This window comes from Monodelphis domestica, chromosome 3, assembly GCF_027887165.1.
Source record: "Monodelphis domestica isolate mMonDom1 chromosome 3, mMonDom1.pri, whole genome shotgun sequence".
Taxonomy (NCBI): domain Eukaryota; kingdom Metazoa; phylum Chordata; class Mammalia; order Didelphimorphia; family Didelphidae; genus Monodelphis; species Monodelphis domestica.
Window position 1 is genome coordinate 256,108,863 of NC_077229.1, and position 14,755 is coordinate 256,123,617.

General features: G+C 39.3%; 1 protein-coding gene across 2 annotated transcripts in view; it reads right to left on the reverse strand.

The window, feature by feature from the left end:
* The window catches only part of IMPA2 (inositol monophosphatase 2), a 78,337-nt gene that overhangs the window by 8,043 nt on the left and 55,539 nt on the right, over positions 1–14,755 (reverse strand). For both annotated transcript variants that reach the window (XM_056823630.1, XM_056823631.1), the window contains exon 5: positions 12,511–12,619. In XM_056823630.1, the coding sequence (XP_056679608.1) occupies positions 12,511–12,619 (109 nt within the window). The remainder of the gene's footprint in view (positions 1–12,510; positions 12,620–14,755) is intronic.

The window sequence follows — 14,755 nt, forward strand, 5'->3', positions numbered from 1 at the left end:
TTTTCTCTTTATGTTTGCAATAGGATATTTGATTTTTTTTCTTTCTTTTTTCCTAACCTTGGTGATACTTGAAGTACATGACATCAGAATTAATGTGTTTTTTTTTAACATGAAGGATAAAGTTTACAGTATAAGTTTACAGTATCTATTAGCCCTAGTAACTAGGCATGCCCAAAATGCTTTCGACTATGGCAACCTGCCATTTATTTATAAATGTTATGGGACTTTGTTTAATGATTATGTCTGATTCCAGGAGAAGGGAACATAAGAGCCACTATACAGTACCAAGTAGCACAGTGTCAAAAAGGGCCAAAACCAATCCAGGGAGGATTGTTGAACTTCTGTGCCAATACAAAAGGACTTGAACCTAGTGTGAGAATCAAAGTTGGGGCGCTCCACATATATTAAGATGCAGGACTCCCTTGTACCACACTCCATGTGCAATATTCTGAGTCAAGTACCTCAGGTTGGCTATCATCCTGGTTCCCCTTATCTCTGACAGTGATGGTAAAATCAGAGCAGGGAATGATTTTTTTCCCATTTACTGCTGAAACTTAGTCCTTTCTCTCTTATAGTTTGGCAATTTTCTGTAGTCCTGGCTGCAAATGAGTAAAATGCTGTATTGCTGCTTGTCCTACAGGCTTGTGGGACACAAGTCACTTTACTTGGTCCTTTCTGTGATTCGGGAACCTGTTACAGGTTGATGTTTTTTACTCAGAATTTTATATACATAAGATTTTTTTTTTTATCATTTCTGTACTTTTCATTTTTTTACTCTTATTTGGGATTTTTTTGGGTGGTTTGTTTTTGTTTTGTTTTTCTTTTGACAATTGTTTCATATACCTCATAACTCAGTCATGTATAGCAGTGTGATTCTGGTTTTTGTCAACACCCTCCTCAGAGGGGATTGTTTAATTATCCTAAAAATCCAAGATTTAAAATTTTTTGGAGAAATTTCAGGAAAAGAAACTTGCCAACACCTTGAATTAAAGTAGTGGATCCTTCTGGAGAAGGTGCTGTAAAGATGCCTGAAGAAGCTATGCCTGAAGAAGCCACACACTGCATCAAAGATCCAGAATGAACTTTGGGATATAATGAACTCAATTGAAGGAGGTTGAACATACTTATTCTGAATGTAAACTTTTATGCCAAAGGGGACTGCTCCCTAATTGGCATTTTGTCAATGAGTCTATCAATAAGTTTTTGTATTTTACTCTCGTCTCTAACTATTTTAACTTCCTCTTAGAAAAATGCAATATTGTATGTACTTTTAGCTAGAAGGTATTTAGAGTTATAAGATAGTTATATTTAAATGATCCATCGGGGAGACAGTGTCCCAAAGGATCACTGAGGGAATATTGTGTCAAGGAAGTTCATCCCCTCCCCCTCCTGAGTAGCGTGACCTGTCCATCAAACATTCCTGACATAACACAGTTGCATCAGGTTTGCATCCCTGTACGTGCTGTACATCAATAAAAGTCAAGGCTTTGGGTTTGGGGGTGGGAGGGAGAAGTGAGAAGAGAAGGGAACAGAGAAGAGACGAGGGAATGGAGAAGGAGAGTAAGGGGGAAGGAGGAAGAGACTCGTAGGCTAGGGACCAGGTGGTCAGGTTACTTATAGGAATGATGAGATTTAAACTGATTGTCTACCCTTTCTAGTAAACTTTATAAAATATATATCTGGGTAGAAATATTATTTCAATTCTTACACATCGATATACTTAATTGCCTAGCTTAAGAACATATGAGATATGGTGAGAATAAATGAGATAAGAGAAAAAGCTGCATTTCCTGCATTGTCAGTTTAGTTACTGCCTTCATTATTATTAATGATTTCAAAAGCTGCTTTCTTTTTTTAGATTGCAAGGGCAACTGTTACTGCATTCTTTTCAAGGGATAATAATAGCACCTACCTCCCATGGTTGTCCGGAGGATTAAATGACATAATAATTGCAAAGTGTCTGTGATATAGTAAGTGCTATAAAACATTAGCTTCTTCCTATTATTGTTATTACTACTTCATTTAACAGATTATGAACAAAAATACTGCAAACTTTGACAGTGAATTAAAAAAAAAATCACTCAACTTCCCACCTTGTGAAACTCTGGATGAGCCTGTTCTCCTCACTGGACCTTAATTTCCTTATAGGCAAAAAATGAAAGTTTGGATGAGGGGACCTCTAAATTTAATTTTCTTCTAGTTTGAAATCTATGTTCCTTCTTCTAGATACCCTTTCCTCTTTCTTTTTATGGAACTTGTGGCATGTAGACGAAAAATGATTCCAAACTGGTGTAGAAAATTAATGCTGAATTGTGATATTTTTGTGAAATAATTTTTCCTCATAGTCTTCCCTTCCACCCACCCCCAAAGAAGGCTAAAACAGTCTTGACTCTAAGCTAAGGTTATACCCAGTTTCTCCCCCAGGCTATGAAAACAGGTTGGGATCATTTGTCTGGGTTAAGGATAAAATGATTAATGGCAGGGCTGGTCGACTGTGGTGAACTCTGAGCCAGCTAAAAGACTAAGAGTTGGCCAAGCAACTATGTTGAACTCACTTAGGTACAGTGTGGTCTGGTTATGTGGCAGAGACCCAACCCTTCTGTGATGAAATAATGAGGGAAGAGTTGAGGTCTCCTAAGTCCACCTCCTCAGTGGCTATCCACCAATTAGAGATGTCTTGGGATGCCCAGGGGAGGGACTGAATGGTGAGCTCACAAGAGTTATATATAGACCTGTGCCAAAGGAGTGTGCGCCTCTTTTCTTTTTGGATGGTGGAGACAACTGACCTGATTAAAAAGTCCTGCCCAGTCAATTAATAAATTTAAAGTTAAGAAAAAGTGCCACTTAAGAATCTCAACTGTTACACTGACCAATGTTTGAGCAAATCCTAAGTCCTCACAATGAGGAGAGCTACCTGTAGACTTTCTATTTGCAATGTTCCTGGAGGTGGAAATATCTTTTTTTTAAAAAACCTTACCTTCTTCCATTTTAGAATCCATACTGTGTACTCATTCCAAGGCAGAAGTTGGTAAGGGCTAGGCAATGGAGATTAAGTGACTTGCCCAAGGTCACATGGCTAGGAAGTGTCAGAGGCCAGTTTTGAACCCAGGACCACCCATCTTTAGGCCTGGCTTTCAACCCACTGAGCCACCCAGCTGCTCTAAGAAATGTTGTTTCTCATAGAAAAGGCAGCTTTCTTTCTTCTTGAACACTTTTTTTTTTACAGTCACTTTTTAAGTCAGTGTCCTAATCTAAAATATCTTAAGGCTTACATATTTATATCTAAATTTAAATTATCTTAAGGCTTATATATTTACTCAATATAATTAAATGCAACAAATTCAAGCGACCATTTTTTGGAAAGAGCATGTTTTTGAAGGTTTATATTCAAGATTTGTCCTTCAGATCAGGCAATGACTATAGCCAATCACATTAAGTGCATTTACTCCCTTTAAAAGAAGGGACAGATGCCATCAAGGTTAGAGAGCTGGACTGATAGAAGAGATTGTAGATGGATGGCACCTAAGGTATTACTTGATATGGTTCTGCAGTGATCTGTGAGTATGAAGCCCCCAACCCCTTTTTATGATTATAGTAGTATTAGCCTTTATGTTTATTTTTATAACACAATCATTAGTTTTGAGTCAAATAATCTAGTTTGCTTTATAAAAATTATAAACATTAGCTAAGAAAAATACAGTTTAGGGTGGTATCAAATCTTGTTTACATCTTGACCTTAAGCCTATAACTCAAAAATTTCCATTAATCCTACTATACTCTTCTTGGGTGTATGACAAGATGGTCAGACAATAAGAGGAAGGCTGGTCTAGTGTGTATGACAAGATGGCCAAGAGGAGGTGGAGGGCTACTCTTGTTTGCACATATCCGTTACCCAACTGCTGCTTACTCCTAATATTACACTATAATCTAAGCACCAAGACCCTGACTGAGTATTGCAAAAGCCTTGGAAAGGTCAGCTATAGACATAAGTTGCCACCCATAGTGATCTTTTTTACACTTTCTAGTTTAATCAGCACTTGCATCATTAATTAAGAACTGCCCATGTGAAAGATTTTGCATCCATTCTATTTTAGTTTTGATTGTATTTTCTCTCACTAAGTCACCAGATTTCTTGGCATAAAAAAGGCTATTGCCTAAGGTTCATGGTCTTTGGGTCTGATCTTGACCAGAGTCTGGCTTTATTGTGAGACTAGTCACCTCTCAATAAACCTATCATTCAGCTTGGAAACTGTATTGGTGTGATGAATTTTCGCCACAGATCAAAAAGCAGTTTGTCCTTGGCTTTTCTCAAACCTACACCCAAAAGCAAGGGAATTGAGCACACACTGCAAGTCCCATCATGCCTAATTACTCAGGCACAATGTAGGCTAACCAGGTGTGTGTTTAGATTATAATAAAATTGACTTGCTGCTCCATGAAAAATGAATGCAATTATGCTTAATTTGATAAACTCAATTATATTTCAGCATTACAAAGTAACTCAACAAGGGAGCAGACAAGCCTAAGAAGATCCTCTCAGCCCACCCTGGGATTTTGCTCCCTCTGGAATTTCAGGGACTTCCATTTTCTCAAGCCTTTCTATAAAATGCTTTCTCCTGCCTGAGATGCCAGCTGCCTTCAGGGGCTCTGAGTTATTTAATGCCAGGCACACCCAGAATTTTCTTGGATTCATATTCTGTAAAAATCCAGCTCCAAGAAACCTGGTAGCTCAATCGGCCAATGCAAAAACACACAATAGAAAAGACTAGATCTAGGAGCTGATTTTAATCTTCAAAGGCTCCATCTAGATAGAATCTCAGTTAATTTATAGACACCTCACCCTACACTCACATGGCATGAAGCTATGTTGACATTTTCTTAGAAAAAGGCCTCCTTTCAAATCTCATTCCTCTTTTTTCCTATGGTCCAGTTCAGTTCATGGTTACCTCCACCCCCCCAAGGGCATGGTACTAAGCCCATATTTTTGGTAATGTTTTTAGTCTAAAGCTTGTAAATCAGCTAGACCCATTTCTCCAACTATTCTAGATGATCTTTAATCAACAAGTCTTAGCTCATGTCTTGGCAGGAGTTACTCTAGCTACAGAGGTAGCGGAGTGGCCCTAGGAGAATGAGGGAAGGGAAGATGGGGAAAGAGAGGGATGGGCATTGAAAACCCATTTGGGTCTGCAATAGAACACCAGTGCCATACTGGACATAGAGAACAGGTGCAATGCTTGGTAGAAATATCATGGTTCTACAAATAGGTTCTGTCCAATTTATGCTCAATTTGCAAAAACCGCACTCAGTATATCTGGATGCATATGGCTTCCCTCTTCCTCCATCCTGCTGAGAGAACCCCTAGTATCTTTCCCAACCATTTCTAAATCACTTCTGATAACAGCCCAGATGCCTTGGGCATACAACACAACCTGGGGACTGTAGTAAACTCACATTCTGTGCCCCCCACCCACACATACTGTCTCCTTCTCCATGAAGGAAATGGCATTTGCCAAGATCCTCCCTTTTCCTCTAATGAATTTTGGCTTAGTTAATTCATCCTCAGTCAGTCAATAAGTTTGTTCTTCAGTTTCTCTTTCAGATATACACAAACCTTTTCCCTTTTCTTCCTTTATCCATTTCAATTCTTGGTTAGTTATGTCAGGAAAACCTATTTTTCTCTTCCCTATCTTTCTTCATTCCATTTGTGACCCCCAAATTATCCTAAGCTAAGTGTATAAACAGTTCTAGTGATACAATTTTATCAGGTAAAAGTTGTCATTTTTTAAAAAAACCTTTCTGACTTGGAATCGATAATAAGTATCAGTTTTAAGGCAGAAAAGTGCTAAGGGATAGGCAATTGGGGTTAAGTGACCTGTCCAGGGTCATATAGTTAGTAAATGTCCATCTATCTCTCCGCAAGTCACATATTTTCAAGTTAAATTAGACATTAAAAATGAATGTCCCCAAAGTTTTAGTGCAGTTTTAAGTTATTAAACCTTTAATATAATATTCTAAATTCTTAGAGCTAGAAGAGACCACAGAGGTCACGTAGGCTAGTCTATACCCAAACAGAAATTGTCTACAATGTCCCTGATAAGTAGTCATCCAAATTCTTCTTGAAAGTCTCCAGAGTTGACAGCTAGTTCTACTTTTAAACACTTCTAATTATTAGACATTTATTGCTAGATTCCATCTCTCTATGATAGCCATCTCTTGCTCCCATTCTTGTCCTAATTCCTTATGCCAAATAAAACTAATTTCATACTTTGAGTCAAGAAATCCTGAATTCAAATCTAGTCCCAAGATACTCACTAGCTGTATGACCCTAGACAATTTACTTAACCTCTGCCTCAGTTTCTTAAACTATAAAAAGAGGATAATACCCACCTCTCAGGGTTGATGGAAGTTTCAAATGAGATAATATTATAAAAAAGAGCTTAACAGAGTTCCTGGCACATAGTAGGCACTGAATAAATGCTTGTTCCTTTTACCATCCCTTTATACCTCTTCCAATTAAACAAATATATATTAGGCACCTAGTATGTATGAGATACTGTAATCACTAAGTGCTGAAATGATAGATAAAACTCAAATCCTGATCTTAATGTGTTTATAATCAAATGGGGAGGGATGCAACTTAATATGATTCATGGGAGAGGCAGATCAGTGTCAAAGAGAGGTATAAGCAAAAGTAGCATAAGAAATTTGAGGAGAGAAAGATCTCTAATGCCTGGGGATGGAGAAATAGCAAGTTATCAGAGAACACTAGAGAAATGGTGGTAACACTGAGAGAGAGAAAGAGAGAGAAAGAGAGAGAGAGAGAGAGAGAGAGAGAGAGAGAGAGAGAGAGAGAGAGAGAGAGAGAGAGAGAGAGAGAGAGAGAGCGCGACAGAGTTGAGTGGGGAGAGAGGTAGAAGCATGACAATACAGTGTTGTCATTCAGTAGTTTCAGACATGTCTGACTCTTTGTGATCCCATTTGGGAATTTCTTGGCAGTTACTATAGTGATTTGTCTTTTCCTTCTCCAGTTCACGTTATAGATGAGGAAACTTCGGTACACAGAGTCAAATGACTTGCCCAGGGTCAGGAAGCTGGTATCTAAGGCCAGATTTGAACTCAGAAAGGAGAGTCTTCCTGACTCTAATCCCAGAGCTCTATTCATCATGTCACCTAGCTGCCTTTGATAGTATAATATCAAGTGCAATAAGGAAAGATAGAAGGTCAAGAAGGGGACGCCTACCTCTTTTTCTAGGAATTGAGACCTAGGATAAAAAAGGAGCTGGGTTCTAACACAGTATCAACAGGGTAGCTCCTTCCTTTCTATAGTGGGAGTCATCTCTCTACTTTCCTGAAAAATCAAGATTCGTCAGAGCAGAGGTGTGCTGGAGCCAATAAGCATCTCAAAAATTGGCAAATACTGTAAATCAGGGCTTAATTTTTTGTTTTATTGATTGTCTAGACTTAAAGTGATGGAGGAAATATTAATAATGCAAACTAAACTTTCAAATTTGTCCTGAATACTTTTTTTTGGATGAGCTGTTTGTTAAACTAGGTTCAAATCTGGCCTCAGACATTTCCCAGCTGTGTGACCCTGGGCAAGTCACTTGACCCCCATTGCCTAGCTCTTACCACTCTTCTGCCTTGGAGCCAATACACAGTAACACACAGTGACATTTAGCTGAGATGCCTGACAGAAGAGGAGTTTTAATGTGGTTAGAGTAAAGGGAAAAGCAAGAATAAATGTTTGTTGCTTAGTATCTATAAGAGATATCAGATTTGAGGGGCTGACGTAGTGGATGCTTTTGTACAACCAGGCTAGACAACAGGTATGAGAGTCCTGAGTATGTCTAGGGGAGAGAAAAGAAAATGTGAAGCAGGAGAGGTTAATTAGGCATTCTACTAGCCTTTTTGAAGTTTCTACACTGTGCTAAGCTCTAGGAAATCCAGAAAAGGCAAAATTGATCCATACTCTCAAGGATCTTACAGTCTAATGTGGGAGAAAACATGTAGACAACTATGTACAAATAAGATTCAACATGCAAGAAAAACTGGGGGTAATCTCAGAGGGAAGACCCTAAGATTTAAAGAGGCCTGGGAAAGACTTCTTGGGGAAGGTGGGACTTTTGCTGAGACTTGAAGGAAGCCAAGAGGTGGAAAGATGAGGAAGGAGAGTTCCAAGGTTTGGGGGACAGTCAGGGAAAATGCCTGCAGTCAGGGGTGGAGTCCTGTGTGTAAGGAATATAAAGGAGGAAGTCTGGAAAGGTAGGAATGGGGTGAGTCCCTAGAAAACAGGGTAGTAAGGAATGAAGAAAAGGAATAGGCCCATAAGGGGAATGTGAATCATATCCTAGGCAAGTATGGGAAAGGAAAGGAGTAGTGTTACTACCCTGACATGAAAGGTAGGAAATTCTGCCCTGCAGGAAATGAAAATGAACCAACAAGTATTTATTTACTGCATCAGCAATGGTAGTCTGCTGCTGCTGGTTTAAAGAGAACAGAACACTAATTATCAAAGCTATTTGGGACTGGCTAAGAAATAGAAAAGTAGATCAGTGGAACCAAATAGACCTACAATAAATAGTAGCGATAAGATTCTAGTAACTTTGTGTTTGACAAAAGTCAAGATCCAAGCTCTGGGGATAAGAACACGATTTGGGAAAAAAAATCATTGGGAAAACTGGAAAGCAATACACCTTAAGTCTGTGTTCCCAAGAGATTGGGGAGTTGCATTTGCCTTAAAGTACTTAGGGGGTTGCAGCAGAATGGAAGCTTCTGGATACTCCCTCCCCCCAATATCAGACCAGGGGATCAGGTGTAGCAACCATACACCTAAGTCTCCGGATACAGTCTCCTTAGGAAGGTGGGTGCTAGAAGTTCCTATAGGTATTTCTGCCTGGGGCCGAAGGAAAGAAGAAAACAACAGGAATAAACGAAAAGGTATGGAAATGGAAATGCTGAAAGGGAGAGTGCTTATTTTTATGTAGAATGTCTATAACAAAGAGAAGCCCTAGCTAGCCCCTCTAAGAGCTCCAGGAAAGCAGAGTGTCTAGGACCCCTTTGGACTTTGGATGAAGTCTACAGAGCCCTTTTCCAAATATCATTTTTAAAGCCTGCAAAAAACCATAGGATCACAAAGGAAACCAATTAGGATTGTGGCACAGTCTATGGTCTCCTGCTACGGGTAGGCAGAGGCTGGTGGCTTGCTTGAGACCTGCAGCAGAGTCAAACGTGATCATCAGGTGTCTGCCCTTGGTCCACAATCAATATAGTGAACCCTTGGGAACTGATGGCAATATCATGCTGCCCAAGGATGGGCAAACCAGCCCTGGCTGGAAAAACAGAGCAGGTTAAAACTTCCATGCTGGTCTGCACATGGTCACTGTGTTCTCAGTACTCTCAGACAGAGAGACCCAATCTTAAAAACAATAGCCACAACAAAGAAAACCAATTATATTGAAATATAGTTAGCAAAAAAGCAATTTTTAAAAGCTCATGGACTCCTTGGGAGAGGGGCTGCTAAGCAGCTGAGTGAAGAGGTCTGGAGAGAGGAGGTCCTGACTTCAAATCTCACCTCAAATATTTCCTTAGCTATGTGACCCTGGACAAGTCACTTAACCCCAATTGCCTAAGCCTTTACTGCTCTTCTGCCTTAGAACTGATACATATTACGGATTCCAAGACAGAAGGTAAGGGTTAGGAAAAAAAATAGAACCCTGGGAGAGTAGCTCCATGGAGCTGTGCCCGGAGTGGAGTTCTTTCTGAAATCTTATTTGACCTGCTTATTTCTAGGGTGCCAAGTATGCTGGATCAAAGCTGAAAGATATGGTACTTTGAGATGGTATAGTAAACCCTGGATGATTCTTTGGTCCCTGATAAGAGCATCTAGTGGAGGTAGCTGCTCCAGAGAATTGATCACTAAGCTAGAAAGAACCATCCATTCACTTGACGATATACCCATCCTCTAGACTCGTGATGGTGAACCTATGGCACATGTACCAGAGGGGGGCTGCTCCCTTCCCCCTCTCTATGCAAACCTAAGGACATTTATCTCATCACCCAGTTTTCTGCCTTGCAGCCCAAGGGGAGCACTTCCTCCCTTCCCTGTCTGGGGTAAAGTAGGAGGCTTACATGGAGCATGAGAGTTGTAGTTTGGGCACTTGGTCTCTAAAAAGGTTCACCACCACTGCTCTAGACATTTCTCTCTTCCTATTTGCAGAACATGTTAGGACTCTTCAAGTCTTTCCATGGAGAGGGTGGGAACCTTCCCAAATCCTAGCAGGAATGACAAACTGATCACCCATGATGGCTAGCATATTTAATGGTGGAGGTGAGCCTGAAACTGGATCTCCCAGCCCTAATTGATTCTTTTACTTTGTGTTTCTTTCCTGAGCATAGGGGATTGAATAGCAACCATAAGGTGGACATTTCTAGCCTTGTAGGAAACCCTCTAAGTTAAAGAGGGTGAGAGCACAACTTTATGAGTTCCCACAAAATGTTTCATGGCTTAAAGTTTTAGTCATCCCCCTTGCATAGAGTAACATAGTTATGTTACTACTTCATAGTTTTGTTATTGTGAGTTTGAGGGTTTGTGTTTTTAGCATTTCTTTTGTTTGGAGGAAATAAAATGTTCCCTTGACCTGATTAATATTATAGGGTGAGCACCTTTCCAATCCCTTTTTTGGGAGACTTATCTAGATGATTCGAACCTGAGCTTTTAAAGTGATTCTCTCCAGTTTGGGGTATGGAACATAAAGAGCCAGAAAATAGATAGACGAGAGCTCAGTCTTTCTCGTCAAAGACCAACCTTCTTCAGATTAAACATGGCCCATGTCCCCAAGTCCAGACTGAGAGACCTGCTGGAGAAAGAATGGGTGTTCTAGTCTTTCTGAGCCATAATAGTAGCTCTCTGTGTTCTTACACATGTATATACTACTTTGAGGTTCTAAAGGCAACCTCTCCTTTTAAATAAGTAGAGGCATCCCTTTCACATTGTGGGGGTTAGGGGTGGGCACACCCCTCAATCTAGAGAATCTGAGTATGACTTTTTAGCTTTTGCAGTCTTTTCATAAGTGGAATTTTATGTGGCATAAGAAATGTGGAATGTGCCAGATTCAGAGAAAAGAGAAAAAATTTATATGAACTAATGCAGAGCAAAGTGAACAGAACCAGAATTGGTTCCAGGAAAATCTTAACAATATAAAGGGAAATTACTCTGAAAGATTTCAGAATCTGGATCAAATGAAATAATATTTGTAAACTATGTAACATAGTTTCTGGCATCCAAAAGGTGCTTAATGAATAGCTGTTCCTTCCCTCTCTTCCCTAAAGCAGCCAGTTAATAGTCATGATTTCAGAGGACTGATGATGAAATACATCTTGTATCTCATGACAATGAGATAGAGAAATAGGTGTGTATTCTCAGATATGGCCAATGTTTTGATGTGAGGATCAAATGAGATGTATAAATGGAGATTTTGAACCCTAGACTTCAATCCCCAGAAGTCCTTGATATTTCCCAGAATTCCCTATAATCTCACCTGAGTCTCCACCTGGGAGAGATCACAATTAGTATTTAACTGGCAGTAATGCCTCCCACGCTCTCTCTGCCATTACAATGATGTAGGAAGTATAGTGGTAAGCTAAGCTAAGCACAGGGATTTTGAATGGGCTAATCAGCCATGGGCATGGGTTTTTTATTTGTATCTTCTTTATTTTTTGATTTCTAATAATCCTTAATAAACCTCAAAAAATAATATTTTTATTACTAGAGATAAAGTTAATTTTTACAGATAGTATTTATAAAGTGAGTATGCCTGGCACATAGTAGGCGCTTAATAAAGGCTTACTCTTCCCCCAATAGTGTACTGCTGTTGGAGTGTTAAACTGGATCAACCATTCTGGAAAACAATTTGGAATAATACTGCACATTTTACTAAATTGTTTCCCTTGACTAGATATGTGTGTGTGTGTGTGTGAGATAGGAAAAGGTTTCTACTTGCAGCTAGGTGATGAAGTGGATAGAGTGCCTGAGGTCAAATTCAGCCTCAGACATTTACTAGTTGTATGACCCCGGGCAAGTCACTTAATCCTGTTTGCCTCAGTTTCCTCAGCTATAAAATGAGCTGGAGAAGGAAGTGGCAAACTACTCCAGTATCTTTACCAAGAAACACCAAATGCCATTCTGAAGAGCTGGGCATGATTTAAAAATGACTCAGCAACAAAAAGCTTCTAATTCAAGGAGAGGATTGGAGGGAAGGGGTCAGAAAGAAATCAAAGTAGGTTAGATCCATGTAAAGCCGGTTGGCAAAACTCTATTGAAAATATAGAACTGGCCTGTTCACCAGCTTATCAGAGAAAAGCCAATTCACAAAATAGCTGAACCATCCAGCCACAGAAGAAATTTCAGTTACTATAATGAAGCCCATTTTCTATGAGAGATTTCAAATTAAGCATGTTCTTTCCCATTTTCTCTATCAAAATATAAATTCAATGAACAAAGCCCAGACCTACCTGTCTCTTTGGAGACTCGAAGCCTTTGTTTATTACAAAAGGCCCCCTGACCCCGTCTGCCTGTGTATAATCGCTCTTCAGTGCAATGGTAAATCACTCCAAATTCAAGCTGTGATTTTTTAAAAGAAAAAAAAAGGGAAGGTTAGTCAAATTATATCTTATGAGAATAAGTGGAAAATTAATGATGGTGTTATAAAGATAGGGTTAGAAATAATGCTATGATAAATAAAATACAAACTGGAGCTTTCATAAATGCCAGTAGGGACTCAAAAATTAAGAGGGCAGTCATGGAGACAAAAAAGTTTCTAGAGCTCTTTCACATTTAAAATATTTTATACTCAAATCAGGCCTCACACTTCCTAGCTGTGTGAACCTGGACAAGTCACTTAACCCCCATTTGCCTAGCTCTTACCACTCTTCTGCCTTGAAACTGATACTCCATATTGATTCTAAGACAGAAGGTAAGGGTTTTTTAAAAATGTTTTGCAAAGACAAAATTAGACCACTTTTGGCCTAATCCTCTATTAGACTGAGAGTTCCTTGAAAGCAAGGTCTATTATTTGCCTTTCTTTTTATCCCCGTTGTTTAAGACAGTGCCTGGCACATGGTAGGCGCTTAATAAATATTTCCTGACTTCTAATTGCCAAAATAACCAATAATTGGTAAATAAATTTCTTGCAAAGTTTTCATTCTTCAGAAAGGCCTCAAGTTTTTTTCTTTTAAAAAGAAAATTGCTGACTAGATGCCCTTAGAATTGCTGAAGTGTGAAGAATGTACACCAATGGCCAACCATAACATAGAAAATGTTATTGAAATGCCAACAAAGTCACAGAAGTACAAAGGCAGCTTTATGAAGGTGTTGGGGGTGGGGTGAGAGTAAGGGCAAAGAGGGAGAAGCAAGAAGATACAAATGGCACATCTAGTCAAAGGGCTAAAAATCAAGACATATTTTTAAAAATAAAATTGTACCAATGAGGAAAAACCTGCTGATGATCTGAAAAGAAACAGAAAATGACCAAGAGTTGCATTACAGTTTTCATGCTTTCTGGACATGTTTTCTCCCTTTGTTTTCAAAGTGGAGGCATTGGTAAGGCAAGTGAAAGGGAAGGCAGGAAAGTCTGTCCCACCCTAAGGGGAAACAGGTATGTCTAAGTCTAACGTCTGGTGAGAGGTCAACAGACCCTAGAAGTCTTTCTGGCTTTTGCCCAGTTGTACATGAGAACAAACACTTCTTCTGTCCAAGTCTTGGTTTGGGGTCCCCACAGGAAATCACTTTTATGCTACAGCTACAGTTGATCCATGGAGTTCAATCTAGAGTGGGTCTGACCCAATCCCAGGGGTGCTAAATGTTAGCTGTCGCTCGGTTTTGCACCCCAGCAAACTCCCAAGCACAGATTAAGCCTAGACTTGATTTGGCTTCTTGGGAAACCACTGGAACTTGACTCCAATTCCATGGCTCCTCTGGATCCAAGGAAATGGCTTAGTCATACTATCTGCAGTCAAGCCTGAACAAGATTCATTTAAATATCTCAATACTTTACAATGCTTGATGTGGGGCTTTTTTGGAAAATCATTAACAACTGCTTTCAAAGTCTTTGAGAATATTAAGAAAGTAGCAATGTTTTCTGAAAAATAGCTGTGAAAAGTCATCCATCCGGCAACACTTTCAAGTCTGGGATATTTTCACTGCTCCTCTAACACTTAAATTGTATCATAGCAAAATACTTTTTAATGAATGGCGAGACCTGGCTGACCCCTTGTCTTTACTATGAGTATTTAGTACATCATACTTCATTTTGTTTATTGAAATTGCACACTATGCTGTTTAGTCTCAAGTAGGATCTTTAAAATGCCCATAATTGATTCTATTTTTCTTTTTCGATTTCAATATTGACATTCTTTCTTTTCTTGACAGCATGGCACAGTGAACAGAGAGCCAGTCTTAGACCAGAGAGACCAGAAAGGCTTCCCTCTGAGATATACTCCTTGTAAGAGCTTCACATTTTCAGTTTGTTGCTTTCCTCAAAGAGAGGCTTTTCCTTCCATTCTCATTCTCCTTGACCTCTTTTTTGAAATGCTCTGGATACTATCTACTCTCTGATTTCATGACATTTTTGTCTCTGGGTTATCCTCCTACCTCTGACATGTCTCCTGTGTCTTATTCACAGACTTAAAATTAGAAGGGATCTCACAGAAGCCATTTAGTCTAACCCATACCTTTAACATATTTTTTAATTTAATTAAC